General features: G+C 36.7%; 2 protein-coding genes and 1 long non-coding RNA gene across 5 annotated transcripts; 2 read left to right on the top strand and 1 right to left on the bottom strand.

Moving 5' to 3' along the window:
- Positions 1-861: 861 nt before the first annotated feature.
- Positions 862-16,830, bottom strand: LOC120011547 (regulator of telomere elongation helicase 1 homolog). Of its 3 annotated transcripts, none has more exons than XM_038862688.1 (24): positions 16,600-16,830; positions 15,432-15,688; positions 14,429-14,577; positions 13,116-13,197; positions 12,839-12,986; positions 12,477-12,633; positions 11,464-11,747; positions 11,250-11,295; positions 10,285-10,426; positions 10,050-10,204; positions 9,864-9,955; positions 9,684-9,782; positions 9,483-9,551; positions 8,805-8,891; positions 7,978-8,037; positions 7,753-7,868; positions 6,777-6,834; positions 6,589-6,694; positions 5,216-5,314; positions 4,517-4,584; positions 3,784-4,395; positions 3,061-3,206; positions 2,047-2,129; positions 862-1,364 (listed from the first exon to the last, which is right to left on the bottom strand). In XM_038862688.1, the coding sequence occupies exons 1-24, from the start codon at positions 16,699-16,701 to the stop codon at positions 1,360-1,362; spliced, it is 3,222 nt and encodes a 1,073-aa protein (XP_038718616.1). In that variant the 5' UTR covers positions 16,702-16,830; the 3' UTR covers positions 862-1,359. The 3 variants fall into 3 exon arrangements, with proteins under 3 accessions (XP_038718616.1, XP_038718617.1, XP_038718615.1); XM_038862687.1 differs by lacking the exon at positions 862-1,364 and adding an exon at positions 1,409-1,788; XM_038862689.1 differs by lacking the exons at positions 862-1,364; positions 15,432-15,688; positions 16,600-16,830 and adding an exon at positions 1,408-1,788 and having other exon boundaries at positions 13,101-13,197; positions 14,429-14,457.
- A 208-nt stretch (positions 16,831-17,038) lies between these two features.
- LOC120010896 (heat shock 70 kDa protein 15-like) lies at positions 17,039-23,549 on the top strand. Its single transcript, XM_038861807.1, has 10 exons — positions 17,039-17,192; positions 17,996-19,214; positions 20,136-20,363; positions 20,470-20,565; positions 20,646-20,867; positions 21,667-21,861; positions 21,950-22,096; positions 22,183-22,332; positions 22,459-22,589; positions 22,938-23,549. Exons 2-10 carry the CDS (start codon positions 18,045-18,047, stop codon positions 23,164-23,166), a joined length of 2,568 nt encoding a protein of 855 aa, XP_038717735.1. The 5' UTR covers positions 17,039-17,192; positions 17,996-18,044; the 3' UTR covers positions 23,167-23,549.
- A 1,754-nt stretch (positions 23,550-25,303) lies between these two features.
- On the top strand, positions 25,304-26,947 carry LOC120011329. Its single transcript, XR_005471003.1, has 2 exons — positions 25,304-25,364; positions 26,444-26,947. It is a non-coding gene; the product is annotated as an uncharacterized LOC120011329 (long non-coding RNA).
- Positions 26,948-27,155: the final 208 nt, after the last annotated feature.

The raw sequence follows: 27,155 nt of genomic DNA, 5'->3' as shown, positions 1-27,155 counted from the left end.
CTTATATATATGAATATAAAAATAATTTTTGGAGGTTTCTAGCATTATTTAAGTTAAACTAGCATCTCACTTAATATAGTAAATGAAAAAAAAATTAATTAAATTTATTACTACATTTATATGTGTATATAGAAAGTGTATAAAAACATATAATTAAATAGGTTTCTATATGTATAAATATGCATTGAGTTAGAACTGCATCTCAATTCATATAGTAAGTTTATAAAAACATATAATTAAATTTGTTCCTATATGTATACATGTTCCTTCTACTATATATATAGGCCTTTGATTGAAGTTGTAGATACACATAATAATTGGAGAAAAAAAATTGTTCAAGCTAGGATTGAAGAAATGGCAAAACTTTGTTCTTTTATGATGTTCTTCATTGTTATGCTAATTGCTAGTAATGATACTAATTCAATGAGTTGATTTTGTTATGAAAATTAATTTCCTTTGTAGATGAGACAATGGTTCAAAAGATAGAAGCAGAAGAATGTGCTGTAACCTGGAGGTGCACTACTAATATTCGTTGTTGGAAGGACTGCAAAAGAAGGTACAATGGATCTGGATCTGGATCCTGCATCGTCTTTCCTCCACCGGGAGAACCAAGTAATTGCGTTTGCGCAAACAATGCACCCCGCTGTTTTTAAGTTCATTGTTACAAAAAGTTGCATTTCATTCAATGTATCAAAAAAATAAAAATGATGAATAATAAAATAATTTTTTTTTATTTTTAATTTTTAACTTGGCTTTGTTTCTTTAGTTTATAAACCAAACACACATCTCCATTGCTTTCACTCCTAATTAATACCCCTAACATCTAATAGATATACAATACTACTCAAACTCAAAAGTGTATGATCCAAAGCCCATTCTTGTAATGAATTGTGACCAAAACTTTCTGACACCATAGAAATAAATCAAATGATGCATACATCGTTTCATTTGTGAATTTTAACACACTCCTGTAAGAGTAGTGTTAGCATAGGTTGATTTTCATATCCACCCAAAATATCACTGAGTAAGATGAATCTTTACAAAAGCTTTGCAGTAGTTGCCTCGTACGTTGATATGGGAAAGAGTTTCCTGATATCCATTGAAGCATCATCGTATAGCAGATACCTTATGTGGCGAAGTACTTTCTCAGGTTTGAGAGAGACGGCAAGTATCTGGATGAATATCCAGGTAAGATAAAGCATGTCCTGCGCATTAGCGTCCCAAACTCATTATGAGTTCTGGGGGATATTGGAAAATGCAATAGAACGGAGAACCTCCCCAAGAATTTCAATGGCATCAAATCGGGGCTCTAGAATTCGGACAGGCGATTAGACCAAACAACAAAGCTTTTCAGTCAACCTAAGCTGCAGCACATAATTGAAACTGGGATTTTAGTTCCCTCTGAAGAGATGTAAAAACTGAATTACATTACAAACACACAAACATGTAGAAAAGTAAACATTGAATATCAGAGTGTTATCTATCACAAATGACCTAAAATATATGGGGTTAAGGCCCTTATATTGCATTAATCGTGTTACCCATCATTGTGGAATGGGACAGGGCATATTGGGAGTAAGTTACATCCTTGCCTTGCAGAAAGACCGGGAGTCAGTTTCATCCTTAAGGGTGCCAATGCAAATAGGACACGAGAGAAAGGAACAAAACCTAGGGAATCAAGAGGTCTTTTGGAGGCTATATTAGAAAGGAAGACTGCCCTTTACTTGACATGGCTCTGTACCGTGTCTAATGATTAACCTTTGGACAAAAGCCTTGGTTCAAATTTCCCTACAAGGTCAGTTTCACATAAAAGTAGCATCTGTCAAGTATCAAATTACCGAACCTCATGACTATAAAAGAAAATGAAGCATCTATAGTTAGCAAAAAGCCAATGCCACTTAATACAGCTGCATCAAGTATGTAACTTACAAAGTCTACACGTCTCGTAACACTTTGTTCTAAATACGCAATCACATGCTTAATATTTAGAATTTAGCTCCTATATGCCAGTCAAACTAAATATAGCATTTAAAACAAGTCCCTTACTTGGATTCTTGGGCATTTGGCCGTTAATCTCAAGGTATTGCTCGTATAAAGAATGGTACTTTGAAGGCACATAATCTCTGAATCTGTTAATGATGAAAACATAGGTGAAGATCATAAAAATGACCTGCAACAAGTAATAACTATAGAATGTCCTTAACCAAAATGACAGTAGCATAAGGGAGAAAAAATGAAAAGAAAAAAACAAAATCAGCTAAAGAATGTCCAGTAATTTGTAATGACATCTATCTGATGTACGCATATAGAACGAAGCTTTGAAGATAAATTTAAGCCTCATATGCGCCATGGCCATGAGTTATTGACTTATGTACCAATAATTAATTCATAGCACAGATGTCAGGGAACAGCTGTAATTAACTAATACTGGACTTCTAAATAACATTTTTTCGTTTGTCCCCTCACTGCATAAAGATGGCTCTGTCCCTGGTAGTGAAGATTCTATTTCTTGATTTTATTTTTCCACGAGATCAGGGTTCATGGTGTCATACTCACATAGCAAAATTCTTAGGTTTGTGGGTGTACATACTTACTATTCTATTCCATTTTCCTTTTGAGGTTTGGGTCTCTCATATTAAATAATCTTAAGTATAAAATATAAGAAATGAAAAACGAAAACTAAAATTTGACTACCTAATTAAGATATTCTTTATTGATAAAGAGATAATTGATATAATAAATGGGTCGAAATTCTATATTGTGCGATATTCTATTAATCCTTCTATTAATTCACTCCATGTTCTGAGAAATACTTACCATCCGAAAAGAGGAAAAAAACGCTTCTTCCGCATGTAGAAAAGGAATGAATAAATCAATCAAATTCCAAGAGGCTTCATGAAGTGTTTCTTTAGGAGTTAAACTTCCATTTGTCCATATTTTGAGAAAAAGTATCTCTCGTATACTTCCCCTATTATTGGCACTTGACTTTTCTTTCAATTTACCAATTCATTACCCCAAAAATTAAATAAATAAAATAAAAGAGCACTTGATAGTTGATACCTCTTAAGAAGCAGATGCCTCTCTGGTCTAGAGAATAATCTCACGATGGACTGTAGAATATGGCCTATCTTCATTGTTTTGGACTTCAGCGCCTTCATAAACCCCACAAACTCCTTATATTCTGCAGCACTGAGTTTCTCTTGAACCTGTACCACATGAAGTTTTTACAGTTCCTTCATTCAGAGATGCTAGTTGACGGTTCGAAAGGAAAACAAAACGTAGATATGAGCAAAATTTAAAAGCAGCACGAGAAAATACAATTATTTTCTGCCAAGAAAAGAACAAGTAAATTTGAAGAGTAAGTTTGATCTTTTTTTTAATGAGTAGGTTTGATCTAATGTCTCTGTGTTTGGAAATAAGTATGACAACATACAAATTGGAATAAGGATGTTGGAGAAGTAAGGTTAGTGGTTCTACAAGGAAAAGTGTCGACTCAGCAGAGAAGAAGAGTTATACAAGCGAACTTCTCCATATTAGAAATGCACGATAATCTTCATCAAGAATTCAGATCAGATTTCAAAGAATGCTAACTACTTTCATGGCAGCATGAAGTCATAGACCCAACAACATAATGCATTAAGGGCACTGCAATATGCATCATTTGACTTGCCGAGCACAATGACGTGGTTTCATGTCAGAACTAGTCTAGCACCAAACTGTTTTAGAACAGCTAAACGCGGAAGCAGTTCAACTGAAATCATAATGTGTTCAGCTATACATTACCTGAATTAGAAATGCAGCTCCTCTTGTTTCCTCATCATCACAAGGAACGGAAGCAATCTGACCACATCTGTTTCTCGGACTGAGACACTGAATGTCGCTCTTATTTAAGTTCCCATCTTCCTTAGATAGTAATGAAGAACCACCTTCTGCAATTTGCATGCTTTGACTCTTAGAAACCAGCGCATTTTCACGCTTTACAAGTTTAATAATTGAGGAACTGTCACTGAATTGGGAACACTTGGAACCAGTCGCATGTTCATTAGTATTTTCAGCATGTTGAGTAGCACCATGTTCTGTTTTTAATATTTTCTGCTTCTTTGATGAACATGGTGCCAATAATTCCTCTCTGGCTGGCTTTTCGTCCACGAGCAGTTCACTAGTCAAATCAATAATCTCACAGTTTGAATATTGCATAGTCTTCTTCCCAGGAATTAACAATTTTTTCTCATAATGCATAAGATCACTTGAATGTTTCAGTTTACAAGGTTGGTTTGCCTTTAAACTACCGAGAGACGAACGATTGGCAGGAACTACATCTCCCAACTTGCTTTTTTCGACTTCAAGCCGAAAAGATAATGACTTCATGGAGGAAGAATGCTTTGTAAGTTTCATCTGAAAAATACATGAGAACAAGACACAATGATTTTAAAGGCTTTGATGACGATGCATGAGCACAAAATGCTAAATTTAGGTATGAGGAAGGAAGTATTTAATTTTTTTTTAAAAAATTTACTGGAGTAAGAAAATCTTGGAGGAACGATTTGTCCATCGGCTGCAGATTTTTCATCTCTTCGGCACTTTCTGCACGTGGATAATTCTACGTAAGCTACAAACAGCTAGGGTTTCATCATAAAAACATGCAAAGAATAGCCGTAATGTTTACACAACAGGGAAAAATGAGTAAAATGCTAGTTGTTTATGAGAACAAAGCTCTAACGACCCTGATGCAACAGTCAAATATAAGCATACTTTTTTTTTCATGCTGCAGCCTCATATTGAAGTCGTTTTAAGATATGCGCACAAAATTTTAATCAAGAAAAAAATTTCCTCATTTCTAACGAGGAACAAGATGCAAGGTCAGGTAAGAAAAGGAACATAATTATCTTTTGTAAACAAGTTGCACCACCTAGTTGTTTTTTCGTTTTCTTTTAAAAAATAAATATTGAGGTTGATAAATGGACAACTATATGCAGAGTAATTCTTCTAAAAGGCTGATGAAAACTCAATTCTTAGAGTTCAAGGCAGCCCAAAATTCAAAAGGGGAAAAGAAAAAAGAAAAAGGAGGAAAGAAGGATAATTAAAAGCCAGAGACGCCAAAACCAAGACAGAATAATGTACAGTATGGAAAGTCAAATATTAAAAATCGTACAGCACGTTTTGTTAAGATTAATTTCATTCAAAATGTACAAAAAAAGAACCAGAGAGAGTGAACCTTGCATTGATGACCTCGCATAAAAAGATGTGTTCTCTGACGACACTTCAACTACCCCCTTGTCCAGAAGTGATTTTGAGGCAAGATTTGGGCTCCTGTCTGTGAAGATGCATGGAATAAAGGTGACTTCATAAAGACAAACATAGTTACAAGGAGACCATATTGGTTCTAATAACCACAGAGTAAAGGAAAACATGCAAACAGACGCGCCACCATATAGGGGTGTGCGTGTTTTTATATGTATCTATGATAAAAGAGATTTATAAGAGACAAAAGAGATGCACTGAAAATAATTTATTGAAAGAAAATCTTCTGATAAATAAGGGAGGTGCAGTGCAACATAACAAATCATAGAGGTTGGGCAAAAGCACAACAGCTTCGACTTTGAAAATATCTTATCCCAAGACATCCCTATAGATCTGTTCAGCGAACTCCTACACATACGCAAATGATTATTGCAAGCATCTACGCACTTATATGTGCGTCGTTAATGTAATTTATTTAGCTATGCACAAATATTAAATATTCAGTTATAAGAGATATGCAGGTTTCCTTTTGGTGATCAAGTTGCTAAATCTTGGGAGAAGTCTAAAGTGTTTTCCCCTAATTTTCACATAATAGCTAAAGGTAAAAGTTAAACAACTCCCATGCACAAGGCTCCCATGATGGAGGCAAGGTTGGGAAAGGGCAAGATGTACACAACCTTACCCCCACAATGTGGAGAGACTGTTTCCAAAAATTGAACTTGTGATCTCTAGGTTATGGTGGAGCAACCTGACCACTAGCCTAAGGGCTCACCCCCTAATTGCAGTAGGGAGGCAGTGTTTTAGAGTGCAATGAACCTATATTGCAACACTCTCACTTAGTATATTGAGATATAAATACTCTAGAAGTGTAAATTTGCGGATTGCAATAGAAAAACCAGTGTATGATAGAAAATGTTTCAAGCCTCAACTTTGGTTGACAATGACATTTGAAAATACAGAAGAGTCGACTAGGCAAGAAATTTCAACGGCATGCAATGTATCCATGTCTAAATATGGTGCAAGGATACAGAAAAGTACGCTGCAATAAAGCAATAACAGTATGTTTGAAAAATAGACCGCTTAAGTATTTAGCTAAATGACAATTGGAAATCAGACACTGCTCGTGAGGAGTTATTGAACCACTATCTGTCAGTATAAAAGCATCCTGAGGAACTTAGCTGCATTTTCTGAATATTGACCAGAAAATAGTTGCACATTCAAAAAGTAGTCAATAGTATAACATTGAGGCCTAAAGTGAACAAATATTCTTAACAATTCTAATGAAAAACAAACACATAAATATTAAAATTTGAAAATGGAACATCATCAAGCTGAGAGACAAAATACCTTTTTCTTCGTTTTTTATTAACTTTGGCTTTGGAGGACCACAAGTTCCATCTTTGCGGAAAAATTGGGTAAGTGTAAAAACTACATCACCAAATTTGGAGTAGCACTAAAAACCCAGCAAAAGAAAGTAGGAATGAGTACGGAAGCTTTATAAACAAAAAGGTCAACTGAAACCCTACAACATGTACCATGATATGTGGTTGTATCCAACGTGATATTTGAGACTGACGATTTGGAAAGGCAAACCTGTCAATAACTGTGAGCATGAGGCGCAAATGACCGGGAAAAAAAATCAAAAAAAAGAGAGAAAACTAATACAAATGCACAAAAAGGTCCTGAACAAATCTGCAAATTATCCTTTAATCACAGCAACTATCAATGACAAATGCAACTATTATTGCAAAAATATTGACCATGAGCATCCCATGCTTCACAATTCCAAAACATTCATCATCATCATCAAACCTTTATCCCAAAAAAATGTTGGGGTTGGCAAACTAAATAAACATTATGGTAAATAAGAACTGACTGAAAGATAGTTGACAAAGATAAAGCAATGAGAAGTCATTGACGTGTTGTACATCTTTCAAAAATTAGTTTATTATCTTTTGTTAAACAAATTTTGGACTAGAATATATCATTATATTCAATGATGATTTGACAACTGCAATGGCCCACGAAAGTCATAAGGCTGCCTGATGAGCTGAAGAGAAAAATGGAACTTCGGAACAAAAGCTGAACTTCATTTGGAGAGCTCAAAGCATTGGTACAACTTCAAACAATACTGAAGTTCATCTTCTCCTCATTTTGTACTCTTTAACCTTTTGTTTTTTCCTTTTCTCTTTTGTCAGCAACTGAACAGGGACATAATTTTTGGGTAATTTACAAGCATACAACTGAATGCCTGAGAATGACATCCATATTTCACAGTTAGGATAATCCAAACTAGGTACAACCAGGCAAATGATACATTTCCAAAGCATCAGCAAAGCAGACAAATAGATCCACCAAAAGGTCATAAGATGATAAACAGGTAGGAATCGATGGAAGATTTGTATAATGGAACAAGCAGAAATAAGCCATAAAACCCATATTTTCACTTAATAACTTAAAAAAACATGCATATGCACTTCATTGAAAATTCACATAACTAATAGAAAGAACCTTTCATCACAGAAAATGATTGCTCCATAATCATAGCGATGACGGATCACACGCCCAACAGCCTGATTCACAGCTCGTGATGCTTGTTGATTATACCACTCTTCCCCCGTTAGGATCTGCTATTCCAATGACAAATTATATCGGTAGGACACTTAATCAACTTCAGTCGGGAGGCATCTAGAAATCTCAAAATGAGATCTTGAATCAAACAAATATAAGCTTTACCTTGCATCTTTCCCGTAGTGATTGCCCCTGTTGATCCAAGTACTCACGTTTTAGCCTAACCTGTCACAAGTAAATCATACAGGTTAGAATTATAACACCATTTTGTGCCAAGAGAGTATCATTCTGAGCACATTCATGCTGTACCCTATATATATCTATAAATCCAGCATATCAAGGGCACATATTGCATACCCCATAAGAAATAAAACAGTTGTCATAATTAATGAAGAAACTGGAAATAAACATTAATTATTTGGCACATAAACATCAATTCCACTTTCCACAAAGCCCATTCACGAACAAGAAACTATGAATATCCTCATAATTAAATCACAAAAAAATACATTTAAATTGTTTTGCATGAAGATTTAAGTACAAAAAAGGGAACTTCCGAAGATCAACACAACAAAGAACAAAAAAAGAAAAGAAGATATAAGACAACAGAAAAGGAACTTCCAGCTCATAATAATTGAAGCAGGAAGTACAGAAAAATAAAAATGAAAGAAGAATCTGTAGATATATAAGAACAATGAAGTTACTGCATAGTAACTTCAAGTATACTGGTTCCTAAAGAACATTTTGACTATCAACAGCATATAAAAGGTATCCAAAAGTGGTAATGAAAGTACGTGTGTTGATCCTGTCACACAAACGATCAAACATACTTAATCCAACATCTTGTCCGCATTTAGCATATAAAGCATTATTCAATACTTAGTGATCCCAGTACTTTCTAAAAGCAAAATAATTAAAAAAAATTAAACACCAATCAGACAAACTTATATGGTATTAAAAATCCAGAAAAAAAGGCTCAGATTATATCAAACCTTAGGATCAGTCATTGTGGCAAATGGTAAACCAGTGATGACTACAGCTCTTCCAGCCTGATCAGCAAAATCTAGACCTTCACTCACCTGAAGAATCAGAAACAATCAAACCATTGCAAGAAGCAGAGTTTCTGAAAAATGGGTTCCTGGGGCGGGTGGCTCTGCTATTGTGTCAAATTCCCTGACATCCTTGAAGTGGTGTTGTGTCACTGTCAGTGACACAACAACACTTCAAGGATACTCAATATATATTTGACTGGCTTGATTTTGAAGCAATCGAAATTCCAATATACTTTTCAATTGAAAAGACATTTTCAACATAATTTCAGGTACTTGGCACATCAGAGCCCCTGATCCCTGTAAACACTCTAAAGTTAACTTAGCTACCAGATGGTTGCCTCTTTATAGCAGCATAACTTAGCACCTACCAGATGGTTGCTTAACTTAGCACCTTACAGATGGTTTGCATTTCTCAATAAAAAAATACTTTCAAGCAAAATATTTGTAGTTATGTATGCTAAAATTTTCACCATTAAAGTATGACACCCATACACGCACACCAAATTATTCGGCTGTCACATAAAGAAAAATTCATAGAACAAGCCCTCTTTATCCCTCCATAACTCAGCATAGGACTCAGAAGCCTGCCACACAATGAAGAGGATTTGAAAAACATACCTTGCCACGACATACAGCAAAGAATATTGCACCAGAAGTTGAGCTATCCTTCAGCTTAGTCATATAGTCCTTCCAAAACATAAATCACAAAAATATGCACATGAAAGTAGTCATACAAACTGAATGCTCACATCTGAGGTGAGATGGTAGATACTTTAAGAACACAGATATTAAATTGAGTTATAGCTCCTACTGGTTTACCTCAATTGACAAAGTAAATAGAGAAGATTGTCTGGGTTCTATAACAGGTTGCTTATGTTTGCAGATTCTTTCCCATATTGTGGTCGAATTTTCATTGCCCTGACCAGAATAATTTTAATAATACAATCAAAAAAAGAAAGAAAAGTTGGCAAGTTTATGCATCATGTTTGATTCTCTTACCAATTTCTTCCAGCATCCAATGGCTTGGTCTAGAAGGTAGTAAGATGGGAAGAAAACCAGCAGTCCATCAGGTACTATTCGAGCAAAATTAACTGCAATATATACAAAAGTAATGACGAGGCTACATATGGAAATAATCTATTTTTATAAAGTAAAACTTATGGCCAGAATAGATTATTAACGCACCAATAGCATTTCCAAGCTCTTGTTTGTACTCTATAGAATCACGATTGCGATACGAGGAATTGAAAGAGCGGCCTGAAGGGCCAACTGGTACTACCCCAGCCCATACCTGATCTGTGGATATAACATGCGGATTTTCCAACCGAACAGGAAAATCTCTGAAACAGCAAAAACCTCTGTTTAGTTATCTAATAAATAATGCATGACGAACTGTAATAATCTGCAGAAAGTCACTAACAATTTCAACTCCTGTGCAAATGAATCCAATGGAGATAAAGTCCCAGATGTCAATATAATTGAGCCAACACCCATCCTGGAGAATGCTTCCAAGGCAATTCCTGGATTGAAACACCACCAACTAAGTGTCCTAGATGCCTTACCTGTAAAACAGAGAATCGATAAATTTCTGTCAACATAACAAGAAGGCATATTTTAACAGCACGAAACTGGTCATCGGCCCGCATAATTATACAAACCTGATGTCTTTTTTGAATAGCAAGCAAGCAGATAAAAAACTGTAATATCTCCACAAAACAGACCATCATAAATATACAGTCACCATGTATGGTGGTAAATTCAGAGTGCACACTATTGCTCAGGAATTCTCATAACATGCTGATAAGTGGCGCATAGACTAATTAATATGAATTACATAGTGTTTACAGATCATTTTGGTGCTAGTATACTCACACCAAAAGGTAAGAATTCTTTGGTCTCCCTCTCTTATATTTTGTTCCTCCTTCATTTTCTCCCCCTCCTATTCAATCCTCGCTAAAGACTTAAAATCTGATATTTTCTTTTAAGAGTGTATTTGCAAACACAATTGCAGCCAAAAATACAACTGCCACTGCTCTATAAAATAAGCATGATATGATATATATGATACACAACATACAAGTTTATAAAATTAATAAACATGGTCAGAATGCTAGGTTTAACCTTCTTGAACAACAATTAACAGGGTAGTAAAAATTGCCAATTTGAATTAACACTCAATAGGTTTTTCCATAGCTCAGCTGCACAAGCCTTCTCCCTTGACAAGATAGATTGCCATTATTTTTCAACAAAAATATTACTTTTGTTAGCACAGAAACGTAAAGTCTTTCTATTGTTTGCATTCAAAATGAATGACAAGTTCAAGTATAATTACAATGAGAACCAAAAGACAGAGCAAGCACATACACAGTTTTGTCTAGGAATTACCTTTTAGGGCATCTGCTGCATTTGCCTCAACTTCCTGTACATGAACCTAAATTGAGTGGAAAAAAGTTTCAATTACAGATGCATTGCTAATCATGACACATCAGAGACAAAATGCATAAACATCACCAACATTCATAAAGCTGAAGAAGAATGTCACTAGTTCTCATTATAGTCTGCATGACCTTAAATATGAATGAAAAGACTTGAAGCTTACACGATAAGAATTTGCATGAGCATTGCCTTTATCTCTAAAGACAATTTGAAGAATATTGCCAATGCTTTCCAACCTGCAAGTAGTGCCCTTTGCCCGTTGTTGGTTTTCTTCCTCAAGAAGCACAACAGCTTCCTCAATTATACCAATGAGCTTAGGGGCAGTATCATGCGTGACATTAAGTTCACCAAGTAGTTCATAGATGTAAGGCCCAGGCTTCGTGAATCCCAATTCCTTGGATTGGACTGGCACTTCAGCAATCCGCTTCTCAAGCTTTAACAAGAGTGCTGCATGAAATTCATAAATAGTGTTTATATATGTAAAATTTGACTTAGTGGCCCATACACTCTCTCTAAAAGGACCCATTAGATAGACGAGAGGGTACCACAAACAATTCACCCAAACTACACGATGTGGAACATTATCTCTTAACGTTGTTCGAATATGTAATAAATGATGTGAAATGCACCAATCCAACAAGCTAACTTACTGAGTTGAATGACAAAGTAACTAATATTAACATGGTATCGGAGCGGGAAGTCTTGGGTTCAAACCTTAGCTTCCACAATTTAAACCTCCATTTGTTGTTGCCCCAAATGTGGGCCTTTGTGTGTGTTTGTTGTTGCCTCAAGTGTGAGAGTAGCCTTAGTGCACATGTTAGGCCATCGGATTGCCCAGCCCACACATGAGGGGGAGTGTTAGAGTGTAATAAATGATGTGAAATGCCCCAACCCAACAAATTAACTTATTAGCTTGAATGGCAAGGTAACTAATACTAACAATGTATACATGAATATCAAAGTTCAATCAAGATGAAGCCAAAAGGAATGCATGAAGAAATTGGTTTGTCATTAAAGCCTGAGCAGTAACTTAAAAATGAAAAGGTCACCGCATGGTTTTTGGATAATGTCACAAGGATCATCAAAACAAAGTTTGCTCATCGTCACTAACATGACTTAAGTCTCCACTCTAGCAAGAAATGAAAAATTATGCTTTTCATATACCAATAAGTATACCTCTAAGAATAGCAAAGTTATCTGGATTATTTGATTGGTCATTTGACTGGTCCCTCCTTGCTACAGAAAGATCTATACAATTCTTTGCTTCAGAAATGCAAGCTGTCAGGAGCCCAGAAGCCAAGTCAAAAGAGGCTGCATCTGCACACAAGCTTTCCTGCATATCATTATTATTATTGGCCAGTGTGCAAAGCCCTCACAAGTCGCAAGAGTATAAATGAGTTAATAAGCATCTATTCAGCAAACAATTTAATTTTCTATAAATATCTACGCACTGAGAGCAGGAATGTGAAAACAAAATTAAAAGGCCATGCAAGATTATTAGTTGGCCCTTGTCATAGATTTCAAAGGAACTTCCATACCAGGTTGTGAGCTTCATCAAATATCAGTATACTGTTGTTCCAGTCAATGTTAAGAGACTTTCTATTCCCACGATCAATGAGATAGTTATACGGTGCAAATAAAATATCGACAACCTTGTGAAGCTCCCTTGACATGTAGTAAGGACACCTACAAAATGGATTATTGAATGAAACAGCTACCATCAACCAGAAAAAGGCATTAAAAGGAAAGTTTGTTATGAGAGAAAACTGTATCTAGCATTTTATTAGGAAAAATACTAACGACAAAAAAACCTACGGCCCATATCCTTTTCCAATATTGACCAAATCCTCTATATCAATAGGTTCATCTCCAAGGCAAGGATTCTTCTTCACATAATCTACAGCACAAGAATAGAAAAGTAGGTTAGTTGGAGTGAAGCATGTTAAAAGGGCAAAGTCACACAATGTACTGCTCAAACAGAGTAGACAAACACCCTTCTATTCGCTGAAACCTTGCCCTACATGTTTGACTTGGATAAAGAATCCCTACAAGTCTTCTCATTTGTACTTCAAGCTGAAGCTTTCTTGGCATTAGGCAGGGGCATGAGAGAAATGGGAAAGAGAGGGAGGGAAAAACACTTTTAAACATTGACTTGCTAGCATAAGCAAGGACATTACGTGCATGAGCATCCCTATTACAAAATTGGCCCAGGAATAAGTTACAAGAGAAAGAGACATAAAGGAAAAATTAACTAAATATAAATTAACATCATTATTGCTAAATACTTATTAAACACAATAAAATGGACGAAACACCATTTGGCTCCCCTGCAACCCCCCACCCCCAGGGAACATTTAGACATTGTACTTGATAGGGGGTCCTCCTGATGTAAAAAATTGTTCAGGAATTCAAAGAAATACAATTAGAGGCGTATGACACAGTACTCTATATAGTACCACTGTACCACTAAAGTTGAGTTAGAATAAACGAGAAGTTTGAGAGAAAATCAGTTAACAGAAAAGTGCTTTGACAACAAAAGTTACATTCAACAATGTTAGCTATTTTTATGAAGTTCCAAGGACAATCATCTCAAAAGTGAATATTCAAACTCAAATGCCATAGTCATGCAATAAGTAGCTTTAGAAAATATGAGCTTTATTGATAGATTTGATTTTCAACACAAGACTATGTATATGAGACTTCACTTCACCTAAATGTATAAATTATAATATTTTATGCAATACTATGCTATGCCTGCCTTTCTGACTTTTAAAAACATGAGCATGTGTTGATGATTTATACTTTTAAAATTTAAATGGGGTCTTTGGATCCCCATACAGTTGTTATCAACTGACCTAAACGCTGTAAGTCAAAATAGAAATGAAACTGATAGTCATCATAAGTTTCAATCATATGTAACATAGCATAACAACCTGCAACCCATAAGTTGTGAGAAACCACATTGGCATTATGATCAACTTTTTTATTATAGGAACTAAAGTATAAAGTTAAGAGCACAACTCAATAATATAATATAAATGGAAAGCCAAGTATATTCCACCGCATAATAGCATATGCATATAGACACGAGCATTTAAATCAAACCAATGCAAAAATAATTCAATTACCTGCAACTGGAAGAAAATGAGCACAATGACGCTTTCCACGCTTTCTGCATAGGGCGTGACATGCATTTGTTTGTGCTTTTCCACGAAGTAACCTAACTTCATCGTGAATGCACAGTTGCTCTCGAGATCCTAAGACTACCATTTTGGGCCTGCATAAAAACCTAAATGAATAACAGTGCTACTCTAAATATTCAGACAAATCCATTGAGTTGGACACATTACTCAACCATTATCCAAGAAAATCTAGAGAATCTATTGGGGCAAAATAAATTACCATATTAAATACATGCTATAACTTGTAAGCTATAATTGATGATTGGAATCAAAATGTTTGCATTGTATGTACTATGTGGTAAATTACTCAATCTAAGATCATGTTACGGCCATATACCCAACACTTCTAATCGTGACCTCAAGCATCTATAACCCATATCTGAGAATTGTCCAATCCCTGTAGATATATTGGTCTAGCGTCAGATAATTAGTTAGCAATAGCAAAATCCAGATGATAATGAATCAATGATAAGGAGTTTAAACTATCCAATATATTGAAATACTACATTGAATTCAGAAAGCATTTTTGTATAACTGAAATAAGGTCGCACTGTTAAGATCATATGCTGACTGCTGTACATTTGCAAAGATGTAATGAAGTTTTGACGCCTGAGAACAAGCAAGTTTACCACTCTAATGCAAGGATTTGGCTTCGAGCTGCAACAAAACTCAATAGAAGTAAAAAAAAGAAAAAAAAAAGGTATAAAAAGGAAGTAGCCTACAAATAATTTGAGAAATCCAGGTTAACTTACGATTTTCTTTTTAATCTATATGAAGGCAAAAAACTTACCTATTCCAAATAAGTACTCAATTATACACAGCATAATATAATACTCCTGACTAACAAGGTGCATCAGAAAAGTGTGACAAGCAGCAGAACAAGCAGAAAATGAGAAAGTCATCTATCTATACAATAGTTAATCAGAATAAGTTAAAAGTCAATACTGACCTATAGCTGCTTCTTTTTAATTCTTGAATCACTTGTCGGATCTGGCTGTGAGTGCGTGATGTATATATGATTGTAGGAAAATTGCTAGCCTCTGGCTGTGATGGTACAACATCTGATTTGCTCCCTGAATTCAGACTATTCCTCGCAAACCTTCCAGTTGAGAAACTGCCTAAACTCTTCCTCCAAGCCAATGTTGCACACAGAAGACATAAAGTTTTTCCAGTTCCAGTAGGACTCTCCAGAAGTGCATTGCATTTCTTTGACATCAAAATTGAAAGAGCACAATGTAAAGTCAAAAAATAAGAACAAATAAGGCAACCAATTACAAAAACAACATTCATATTGTTGATATTGCACAGAAAATCCATTGAATAACCTTATTGAAATTTGAATATCCTGACCGCAAAACTCCACAGTTTAGGAATTTTTAGTAAAAGACCACCCAATACATATATTCTAATCGTGAACTGTTGAGAACAAATTCTGGTAAAAAAAAAGAATCTGTTGAGAACAAACACCTTGCTTATCACATAAAAATTACTTAAACATGAAGCAGGCTGAGGAGCTCTTATGGTCTAGTAAGCCATCACTAGCAAGAGTTGAAACGTTTGATTCCCCCTTCATCCAAAAACTACTAATATGCCCACATAACATATCAAAAAAGAAAAAAAAAAAAGAAAGCAGACTGCTGTCAAGACAACTCAGTGACCATGTGCAATCCATGTAAACACAGTTCAGACTGCATCAGAAGACGATAAAGTATGGACCCTGATCAGCAATACCAAGTCTAGCCCCAAATATATGGTTTAAAAGATGCTTACAAAAAGAAAAATGGAACTCTAGAAAAGATGCACAACTTAGCTCATAAAAGAAGAATCAGAATGCCACTTCACAAATATCAGTAAACATCACTAAGATCCATAAACTAACATGATAATTCAAAAGGGGAACATAAATTTATTGAAAGAAAGAAAAAAAAACCCTAAAAGGGCGAGTAATGTTAGTTCTATTGAATTATTGTAACTCTCACCCTCACCATTACTTTTTGATAAAATATAAGTCAATAGCAATTTATCGGACTGCTTTCCAAGTAATAGACTTTCCGATGACATAAGTCATGAATTTATCATGATCGAAAGGGGAAAACAGTGTTATCACGGACACTCACGTTTTGGAGGGATTCGATGACTTTTTCCATGTAAAGGAGTTGGCAATCGTAGGCCTCGAATGGGAAATCCACGCTGATTCCCCTGATCTTGTAAGTTGGCATTCTTTAATTTCTCGTTGATTTTCCCTTCTGCTTGGATGCCGTCGTGCAGAGAAAGTGAGGCCTTCACTGTGGGGGGAAATAAGTTCTTAGGTTAAAAACATACCCCCTTTGCGAATGGCGAAGAAGCTGAAACTAGTGATTTTCCCGCCACTATGACGTGCCTTGAGTCTTGGGCCTTTTATCAGTCTTCAATAAGCAAAGCCCATCTTATGCCGACCAGTAAAGGTAATTAAAGCCCAGATTGATAGCCCATTAAGTCGGAAAACCCAAATAAATTTATTCGTGTTATAGATCTTTCTAGAAGTCATCTCTAGACGGTCTAGACATCTCCAGGACTATTTAAACCCCTTTCATTCTCCTCTGTGCCTTAGTTGTGGTGTTGTTTCCTCTCGAAAGGAGAAAGTGCTTGAAGAATTTTCCAGAACCCAAACCCCACCGACCTCCTTCTCCTCTCCGTCTCCCTCTGACAAGTTGCAGTAGATCGCCGAGAGGTACGATCTCTAACGCTTAGCTTTGTAGTCAAAGTTTTGTTATGGCGTTTGTTTGAATTTTCTACGCCGAGTCTGTAGATCTGTTGTTTTCGGTTTCTATAGCTAGCCACATTTGCTGAGTGAGTTGCTGAATTGGCTCTAGATTTAGCTGTTTTAGGGCTGCTGGTTATATCATTAATTGTGTTTTGTTCTTTTATTTATTGGTTTTGGTTAGGCGGCGGTTGTAATGTCGTTTCGTATGATGTATTGTTTTCGAAGATGCCTGTGTCTTACAGCTTTATGGAATCTGTTTCGTGTCTACTGGCTGTTGTTTCAGATTGCATTGTGTTGCTTTCGAGCGAATATGGAGTATTTAGTCTAGTTTTGGGTTTTGCATCTAAATTTGTTTCTCCGTGTAGTTGAATTTTGCAGATTTAGAATTAGTCTTGTTTGGTCTGAGGGAATGATGTAAAGTATCTGGGTATCTTTCACTTTTTCTAATTTTGGAATCTGATTTTAGTTCTCTTTGAATCAGTGGTTGTTACTTTCTTACATGGCTAAGTGGGTTGTGCTGTTATACTACGCAGTTGTTGTGCATGTTGATCAGCTTGGCCGTCCATTTAATATAATTTCTCGATTTCCTTTTTATCATTTAATTTCTGTAACATGGAGCTAGGCATCGTTGTTTGTTGTGAAAAGATCACACGACATTGCATTTTGGCATTCTTCTGTGACGTGTAGGGACTTTGAAGTGGATATATCAGTTATTGAGTTGGCTCCTGTTGTCAGTAAATTTGATTTACATCTTTTCTACTTCTATCCAGGTTGTGAACGTCTATTTAGTCAAATAAGTCAGCTAATTTTTGGCAAAAGATGAGTGTTGTTGGTTTTGACTTGGGCAACGAGAGCTGCATTGTTGCTGTTGCTAGGCAAAGGGGCATTGATGTTGTGCTCAATGACGAATCAAAGCGTGAAACTCCTGCTATTGTTTGCTTTGGTGACAAGCAGCGATTCATTGGGACTGCTGGTGCTGCGTCAACAATGATGAACCCTAAAAATTCAATTTCTCAGATGAAGCGGCTAATTGGCCGCCAATTTTCTGATCCTGAGTTGCAAAGGGATCTCAAGGCATTGCCTTTCACTGTCACTGAAGGTCCTGATGGGTATCCTTTGATTCATGCCCGCTACTTGGGGGAGATGAGAACATTTACTCCAACTCAAGTTTTGGGAATGGTGTTGGCCGACTTGAAAGGCATAGCTGAGAAGAATTTGAATGCAGCAGTGGTTGACTGCTGCATAGGAATACCTGTTTACTTTACTGATCTTCAAAGAAGGGCTGTGATGGATGCAGCCACAATTGCAGGACTGCACCCTCTCCATTTGATTCATGAAACTACTGCCACAGCTCTGGCGTATGGTATTTATAAGACAGATTTGCCTGAGAATGACCAATTGAATGTTGCTTTTGTTGATATAGGCCATGCAAGCATGCAAGTGTGCATAGCTGGCTTCAAGAAAGGCCAACTGAAGATACTGGCTCATTCTTTTGATCGATCATTGGGAGGTAGGGATTTTGATGAAGTGCTCTTTCAGCATTTTGCCGCAAAATTCAAGGAAGATTACAAGATTGATGTTTTCCAGAATGCAAGGGCTTGTCTCAGGCTAAGGGCTGCTTGTGAGAAACTGAAAAAAGTTCTCAGTGCCAATCCTGAGGCTCCCTTGAATATTGAGTGCTTGATGGATGAGAAAGATGTAAGGAGCTACATTAAGAGGGAGGAGTTTGAGCAAATTAGCATTCCAATTTTGGAACGAGTAAAGAAGCCCTTGGAGAAGGCTATTTCAGAAGCTGGGCTTACTATTGAGAACGTTCATATGCTTGAGGTTGTTGGTTCTGGTTCTCGTGTCCCTGCTATTATCAGGATCCTTACCGAGTTCTTTGGAAAGGAACCAAGGCGAACAATGAATGCCAGTGAGTGTGTTGCCAGGGGCTGTGCCCTGCAATGTGCTATTCTTAGTCCAACTTTCAAAGTGCGAGAGTTCAAGGTAAAATTTTCCTACATATCCTCTTCATGAGATGCTCTGTCAATGACTCTCCATGTCAAGATTATGTCTCGTAATCATCATCTTCAATGCTTTTATCTTTCCAAATGATTTTGTGGTATGCTACTGAATTCATAAGTGACATTAATTAGAAAAGTTAAATGAAGTATATTGAGATTATGTATTTTATAACAGTTAAATCTATCTGCTGTTTCTGCTCAATCTCATCTGTTATGACATGGTAAATACGTTTAGTAGGGTATTGTGCAAGTCAAGTGTTTCGTGCAGAGTAATGTTGTTTTCCCTAGCTAGGATACTTCTGCCTAATTGGCACGTCTCCCAAGGAAAGTAACAGGGATACAGACGGTTGAATAATTTAAGATATATTATCCTTCTGTTGACTCATGTCTAGCACAATTAATTTTAGCAGCAACACGGATTCTCTAAGTTGTGTGGGTTTTTTTTTGTCGTCCATAATATCATTCACTTTCTAGCCATAAAACTACCAGCAATAGCTTGAGAGGTAGGCGTGTTGTATGTATGTCCACATTTATATAGTGGTTTGCTTTTCGCTGGATGTGAAATGAAATCCATGCGCCCTTTTCACTTTCATCTTTGCATGTTTCTGGTAATAGTTGCATATTGGTAGATTTTCATATTGCTTGTCCTGGGTTTTACTTTGCCTTATCTTCTATCACATTAAGTGAACTGCACATGATGTTTTATTTTGATAGTCTTTATTTTCATTCGGTTGTGCATTTTCAAATGGGGATTAGTTGTTAATGAATGACTTTGTTCAGATTAGTTGTTAATGAATGATTTCGTTCTTGTTTTCTTATAATCATCTCTTTCAAAGCTTTAATCCATATGTGAAATCAATCAGAAATATATCACATGATTGCTGAAAAAATTTGTACAATGCAGGTCAATGAAAGCTTCCCCTTTCAAATTGCTTTATCATGGAAAGGCTCTGCGACAGAGGCTCAGAACGAAACAGGGAACAATCAACAATGTACAATAGTCTTCCCCAAGGGAAATCCAATACCCAGTGTCAAGGCTCTCACATTTTATAGATCTGGTACTTTTACAGTTGATGTACAATATGCTGATGTAAGCGAGTTGCAGGCACCTGCAAAGATCAGTACTTACACAGTAAGTAATTAGCTTAATTTGGTGTTGAATTGATCCTCAATTTAATGTGATCATTAAATGGATATCTCAAGTATTTGTTTCTTAATCGTACAATGTCTCTGTTCAGATTGGTCCTTTCCAGTCTGCAAAAGGTGAAAGAGCAAAAGTAAAGGTTAAAGTTCGTTTGAATTTGCATGGGATTGTCTCTATCGAGTCTGCAACTGTAAGTCGGTGATATCTGAATTTAGCTAATTTGGTGCCATTTCTAACTTAAGCCTGAACAAGTTTATTTGCTTTTTTCAGCTTCTGGAAGAAGAGGAAGTTGAGCTACAAGTTTCAAAAGAGCAATTGAAGGAATCTGCAAGTATGGACACTGATGAAGCTTCCACAAACACTCCTCCCGCTAGTTCTAATGACACTGATGTCAATATGCAAGATGAGAAGGGACCTGCTGATACTCCTGGAGCTGATAATGGTGTGCCTGAATCAGGAGACAAGCCTGCACAAATGGAAACAGATACAAAGGTGAGTAGTGTAGTTAGTGCCATGAATGAACCATTATATTTTATTTTTCGATCGTATGCATAATGTATGTCCTACCAGACACATTTTCCTTGAGTATCAATCATCAGCACCCAGTGCGTAAATTTAAATTGTTATTATAGTATCTTGTTAATTATACACATTTGTTGTTGGTGTCTGTGGAGCGTACGCATGCAAGTCAACCGTGTGCACATCGGCACTTTTGTCTTGCAAATGATTAGCTATTAATCATGTATAAATAATGAAACAACATTGCTAGGTAATTTGAGGAATCAAAGATTATTGACTAATGATTAAAGATACTGACAGTTCGCCTGGTTTTCATTTTTTTCAATGAAGAATTTAGTGCAGCTGACTAGGAGAGTGGAATATGATGATTTCTTCCCACCTTTTGTGCATTTTAATCCTGCTTTTGATGTGAAAGAATCTTCAACTTCCAATATGTTGGTATAGTTTTGCTGAAGTGTATTTCTTTTTCCATGGTCAACTTAATGGTGTAGAAGGTTTCTCTGGATGAGGGAATTACTTTTGGGTCATGATGTATGATGTATTGATGTGGCATGTTATGACTGTGATTAGAGAGGTCTTTCCGTCTTCTCTCACGTCTTAAATATGTGGTTATGATTGGGGTTCAGTGCAACTGGTTCTGGTTTAACTTTGGGTTATCCATGAAACTTATATTGCACTATTCTAATTATATTAATCTCCGCTTTTGCTGAACTTTTCTGGGATAAGTTGGTCATACTGAGGTTCCATTTTTTAATCTGCTACATGGTTACAGGTTGAGGCTCCTAAGAAGAAGGTGAAGAAGACAAATATCCCAGTAGCAGAGTTTATTTACGGTGCCATGGTACCGGCAGACGTGCAGAAAGCTGTAGAAAAAGAGTTTGAAATGGCTTTGCAGGATCGAGTCATGGAAGAAACTAAAGATAAAAAGAATGCTGTCGAGGCTTATGTTTACGACATGCGAAACAAGGTATGTTCTGTTACAGCTCTACCGGGGACAATTTTGTGGTCTTTTTTCAGAATTTGAAGTAGTAATAGTTACCTTTTGTCATCTCCAGCTCAGTGACAAATACCAGGAATTTGTGACGGATTCTTTGAGGGAAGAGTTTACTGCTAAACTTCAGGAGGTGGAAGACTGGTTGTATGAAGAGGGTGAGGATGAAACTAAAGGTGTTTATATTGCCAAGCTTGAGGAGCTAAAGAAGGTGGGAATGGCTATTCCTCATGCACCCTTTCTTCTCACTTGTTTTTGTTGTTGGTGGTAAGATTAATGTATTTATGAAAATTGCAGCAAGGTGATCCCATTGAAGAGCGATACAAGGAGCATACAGAAAGGGGATCTGTGATTGATCAACTAGTTTATTGTATTAATAGTTATAGAGAGGCTGCAATGTCTAATGACCCTAAGTTTGACCACATTGATTTGGCTGAAAAGCAGAAGGTGAGAAGTCGTCAGCTCTTCCTTTCTTCTGTTGTCCTCAGTGCCCCCCTTCCCCCGACGTCATTTTAAATTTTCGTTCTCTTTTGCTGGTGAATGTTTAATAAAGCATTCAATTGCTTGCTGTAGGTCTTGAATGAGTGTGTGGAAGCAGAGGCATGGTTAAGAGAGAAAAGGCAGCAGCAGGATACACTTCCCAAGCATGTTGCTCCTGTTATCTTGTCCGCTGATGTGAGAAAAAAGGCTGAAGTACTTGACAGGTATTGTTTTTAGTTTTGTGTCTAATATATTTATTTTGTTGTACTTAATGGTAACTAAGAACCTTTAAGAAGTGATACCTAATTTGGCAATGTTTGCTTGGGAGTGGGGACAGCAGTGATTTTGATATATCAATATTATGTTGGCTTGTTTATTTTTCGAGAGAAGTTGAGTTCTCCCAACAATGGTAACTGACTTGTTCTGCTAAGATTTGTATATTGTATTCTTGGCCTATAGGAACGTGATACTGTTTGGGACTTGTAGTTACAATTTTTCTATAAATTACTGTCTCTGTTGGGGTATTACTGTGGAAATCAAGAGAAGTTTATTAGTTGTGTTTGGATCAATAGGTTCTGCAGGCCAATAATGACAAAGCCAAAGCCAAAGCCGGCAAAACCTGCCACTTCTGAAGCACCCTCTACCCCGCCCCCTCAGGGGAGTGAACAGCTACACAGTGGAGATGCCAGTGCAGGTGCCGACTCAGAACAGAGTGCCAATGACAAAGCTGCTGATGGCAGTGGTGATGCTTCTGGGGAACCAATGGAGACTGACAAGTCGGATACTACAAGTGCTGCCTAATTTTTTTAGGGCGGGTAACTTCCAGTTTTTTTTCTCTTGCCGGGCAAGAGGTTTGGTCATATGCATAACAATTATTTACTTTGGAGCTTTGAGGCAAAGAACTCTACTGTGGACTAATGTGAAGGGTTGTGATCCTCATTTGTAAAGCCCTCTCTCTATGGTCTGCGATTTTATCACTTCTATGAGATTCTCTAGATTCCAGTTTCTACAGAAGGGGTGTTGAAGCAAAAATTTTAGACTTGATATATGGTCCTCATTCCCAACTCTTTTGGGATGAGGTCAAATGTTATTTTTCATGCTATTTAGGGATGCCACAAGCTAGATATCATTTGTGTGTGGATATTGACATTATAAGTTTGATTTAATCTGCTTCTTTTTTTTTTTTTTTTTTTTGTTTGGAAGGCAAATTGTTGCATCCTTGCAAACCTTATTTTGATTTATTTGGTGTTATGGAATGGAAAACAATTCCTTCAGAGGGCCCAAGCTCTTGGGTTTTGTAGAAGGCCGAAGGAAGAAAGAATTGAGTGCTTGTACACCTGGGCCTGACCTTTGTCCCAAGTAATTTTACGTACTCACGTGCTGTTCACGTGTTCACGCACATACTCACGTGCTCTGTTCACGTGTTCACGCAGAACTGGTGGGACAACTTTCCATAACAGAAGAATTCGTAAACAACTAGTCTTCACACTATTCGTCCCCCACAGAGACGCGAAAATCGTTCCGTTAAACAGAAAGGAAGGTATGATCGTGCCAGCGGTTTGCTGTTTAACTTGCGGCAAAGTACTGCTATCTGTTGTTGTTTTCCTTCACCAATTTTGTTTTCCTTTGTTCAGGGTCTCGAGCCAAATAATTGGTATGTAGAGAGGATAAACAAAGAAGGATGAAGTTGTAGATTTTTTCTTGAGAGGGTTGAAATTGAATTATCATTTGACACAAGTGTTTTTAGTTTAATTCCTTCTTGTGCTGTTCCAATTACTATGTTCAGGTACTGCCAGGATGGGTTGTATACCGCGAATGAATTGGTTCTTACAACCTTGGAAGACATGAGGCAGGTTAGTGTCCCCTGAAAGGACATAAGTTTACCCAAGCATGTGCGTGATCATAACTAAACTAGAGTTTTAAGAACAAGAGTGAGGAAATAGAACCTCATTATTACTATATGAAAGGATGTTGAGGACATTATGTACTCCGTTTCTCTATGTATACTGTGTTCAACATCCTAACATCCTTCAATTGGTAATAATAATGTGCATATGAGTTATAATCATATGCACATGCCCAGGTTAAACCCGATACAAGGCAAACTTATGCCCTTTCAAAGAAAGACACTAACCTGCCTTATCTATTCCTTGGTCGTATGAATCAATTCGTGGTAGACAACACATCTTGGCAATACCTGAACATAGAAATTAACCAATACTAAGAACAGCCAAGAAAGAATTAAACTAGGAACCCACATACGGCGTTTCTAAAGAATAAGAAGTATTGGTCTTAACCAAATTCTTGCATTCAGAAGGTGAGCAAAATAAATCCAACACATAAACATTACATAAGCCAAACCCGAATTTGAATGTATATAAACGGTCTGCGGATGCTTCACTAACAGATCCATTCTCTTGAAATCTCCAGAATGAGTGAAAAATCGTAAAAAAAAAATCAAATTCAAAATACCACCATGGCAATATGAAATTCATTCGGATATAAGATAGATGGGCCTAGTCCAAATTGAGAATTCAATGATGGGCTAAATGGGCCAACAAAACCTGAAGAGCCCATACAACTAGCCCAACATTTTTATTGGCCCGGTCTCACCTCTATTACACAAAAAATCAAGTCAAACACGTATTCTAATACAGCCATATCAGTAAAACACAAATTTCTATACACTTTTTCTTCCCACACACTTTCTCTTTCCACCCAACCCAACAACATTCCATTCCTCCATATTATCCACAACAAAACTACACCAAAATATCAAATATCAATACATCCACATCAGCAAAACACTTATCCCAATACAGTCAAATAAGCAAAACACATTTTACAATACAGCCACATCAACAAAAAACAACATCTTTGTTGGCGCAATACCACTTCACCATTGCATTTGCCCTAACACATACGACGACAAATGCCTAACACATACGAAGACAAATGCCGCTCTCTATCTCTCTGTCTTCGCTGCGTTTTGCTTCCGAGTAATCCCGTTGTTTTTGTTGATTGATTATACATACGTGTGTTTCTGTGCTCTTCTTATTGTCGTTTCGATTTCGCGTGTTCATATATGGAGATGTGTGTTTGGTTGCAATCTTCTGGATTACTTAGTTGCGGCCGATGGTCCTTCCATAAGACAGATTTTTGTGGTTTGCCCGGTTCCATCAAAGACGGAACTCTACTGTTGGGTGCCAAAATTTTGGCCAAATTATCGTATGTTTTTAAGTTTTCACAGCTATGGTTTTTTTTTTTTCACAGCTATGGTTGGCTGCCGGGAATATGATTTGGAGGAGAGGTTAGGAGAGTCTTGTTCCGACTCTGGATGCTTTATTTAAGATGGGAAAATCTGGTTGTCATTGAATTGGGTACCTTACAGATCACCTTAGCTGTCTGTAATGCAATTAATGAAAACTTAGGTTGTTTCTACTGATGAATTGGGACAAGATTGAATTTTGCACTTTGGTAAGTAAGATATGGGGAGGGCCGACATATAAGATTTTGGTAAAACTGGTCGTAAGGGGACAATAACTGCTCCATTCAAAAAATTGAAGAACTACTTCGATGTGTTTTTGGTACTTAAGCAGGGTGTGATGTTTTATGGGAATGCTTCAATGAGGTACCACTTGTTTTTGTTGGGTTGAAGTAATCAATACTTTCAAAATAATTGTCGATGAGTTTATGGATCCTTTTCCCACTACTATTTGGTGTTTCACTCATGTACTTCGTTTGTGTTGATTTGATGCTATTTTTTACTTGTAGCCATGGCTATAAGAAAGTTTCTTCTTAATGATTTTTGTTTATGCCTTATGGGAGTTTGGTTTGCATTTTCGCTGCAGAAGATTTATTTATTTACTATTTTCAGCTCTCAGTGTATGAAGTTTATGTTCTACTCATTTACATGCTTTTCTATTGAGCTGTTATCTTTTGCTTGCCATTAATATGCTTTTGTTTTTGAAGTAGTTTGAAAGAAATAGAGAAGAATCTTTACTTAATTCAGCAAAGGTTTACAGTAATAACTTCTTGATAGATAACCTCTTCTCTGGGAAAATTTTTTGCTCTGCAGATCTCGCAGTGGCCAAATTGTGATTGTAGTTCAGCTTTTAATTCTTGATATGTGGTTGCCCACAAAAATAAAAAGCCAGTGGTTTTGAAGACTCCAGAAAATTCCCCCCAGATCTTCAGATGAATGAGTTTTTATTGCACGGTGATGCAAAATAATGCAGTTCCTGCATGAAGTTGCGGCTGTGCCATGCCATCTCTCCGTGGTGGAGACGTCGGATCTTGGATAGAGTTGGTTGTTTGCAGGCCTTGTGTAGCAGAGATCATAGAGTTAGTAGTTGACTTGAGATTGTTAAGTACTTTTTTCTGGCTAATCGGATCATAGCTCCACCATTCAAAATGCAGAGCAATTCTGAAGCCCTACCCTTGAGATGGTTTAAATACATATATCGGATATTTTGTCGAGTATTTAATCTTTTGGATCCAGTTTATGCAAGTGGGCAGTGTTCTTTCTGATGTCCACAAATAACTTATTATACATCTGCCCATGGCTCTTGTGGAATCGGTATGTTTGGTTTGTCATGCAGCATTTTGTAGTAGCTAGCCACATAAGTTCACTCTCTTGATCTTTTCAATCACAAGTAGAAGAAACAAGTAGAACAAATAGGTGGTACACTCGTGTAGGGAACTTCTGAGAATGCAGTACACGGTCCATCAGGATGGGTTCAAAAGGCTCCGCCTTGGAGAGATTTTCACGATATACAAAAAAAAGAAGT

The sequence above is a fragment of the Tripterygium wilfordii genome, chromosome 12, assembly GCF_013401445.1.
Source record: "Tripterygium wilfordii isolate XIE 37 chromosome 12, ASM1340144v1, whole genome shotgun sequence".
In the NCBI taxonomy this organism is placed as follows: domain Eukaryota; kingdom Viridiplantae; phylum Streptophyta; class Magnoliopsida; order Celastrales; family Celastraceae; genus Tripterygium; species Tripterygium wilfordii.
The sequence above is the reverse complement of the archived record's forward strand: the minus strand, read 5'-3'. Positions and strand labels throughout refer to the sequence as shown.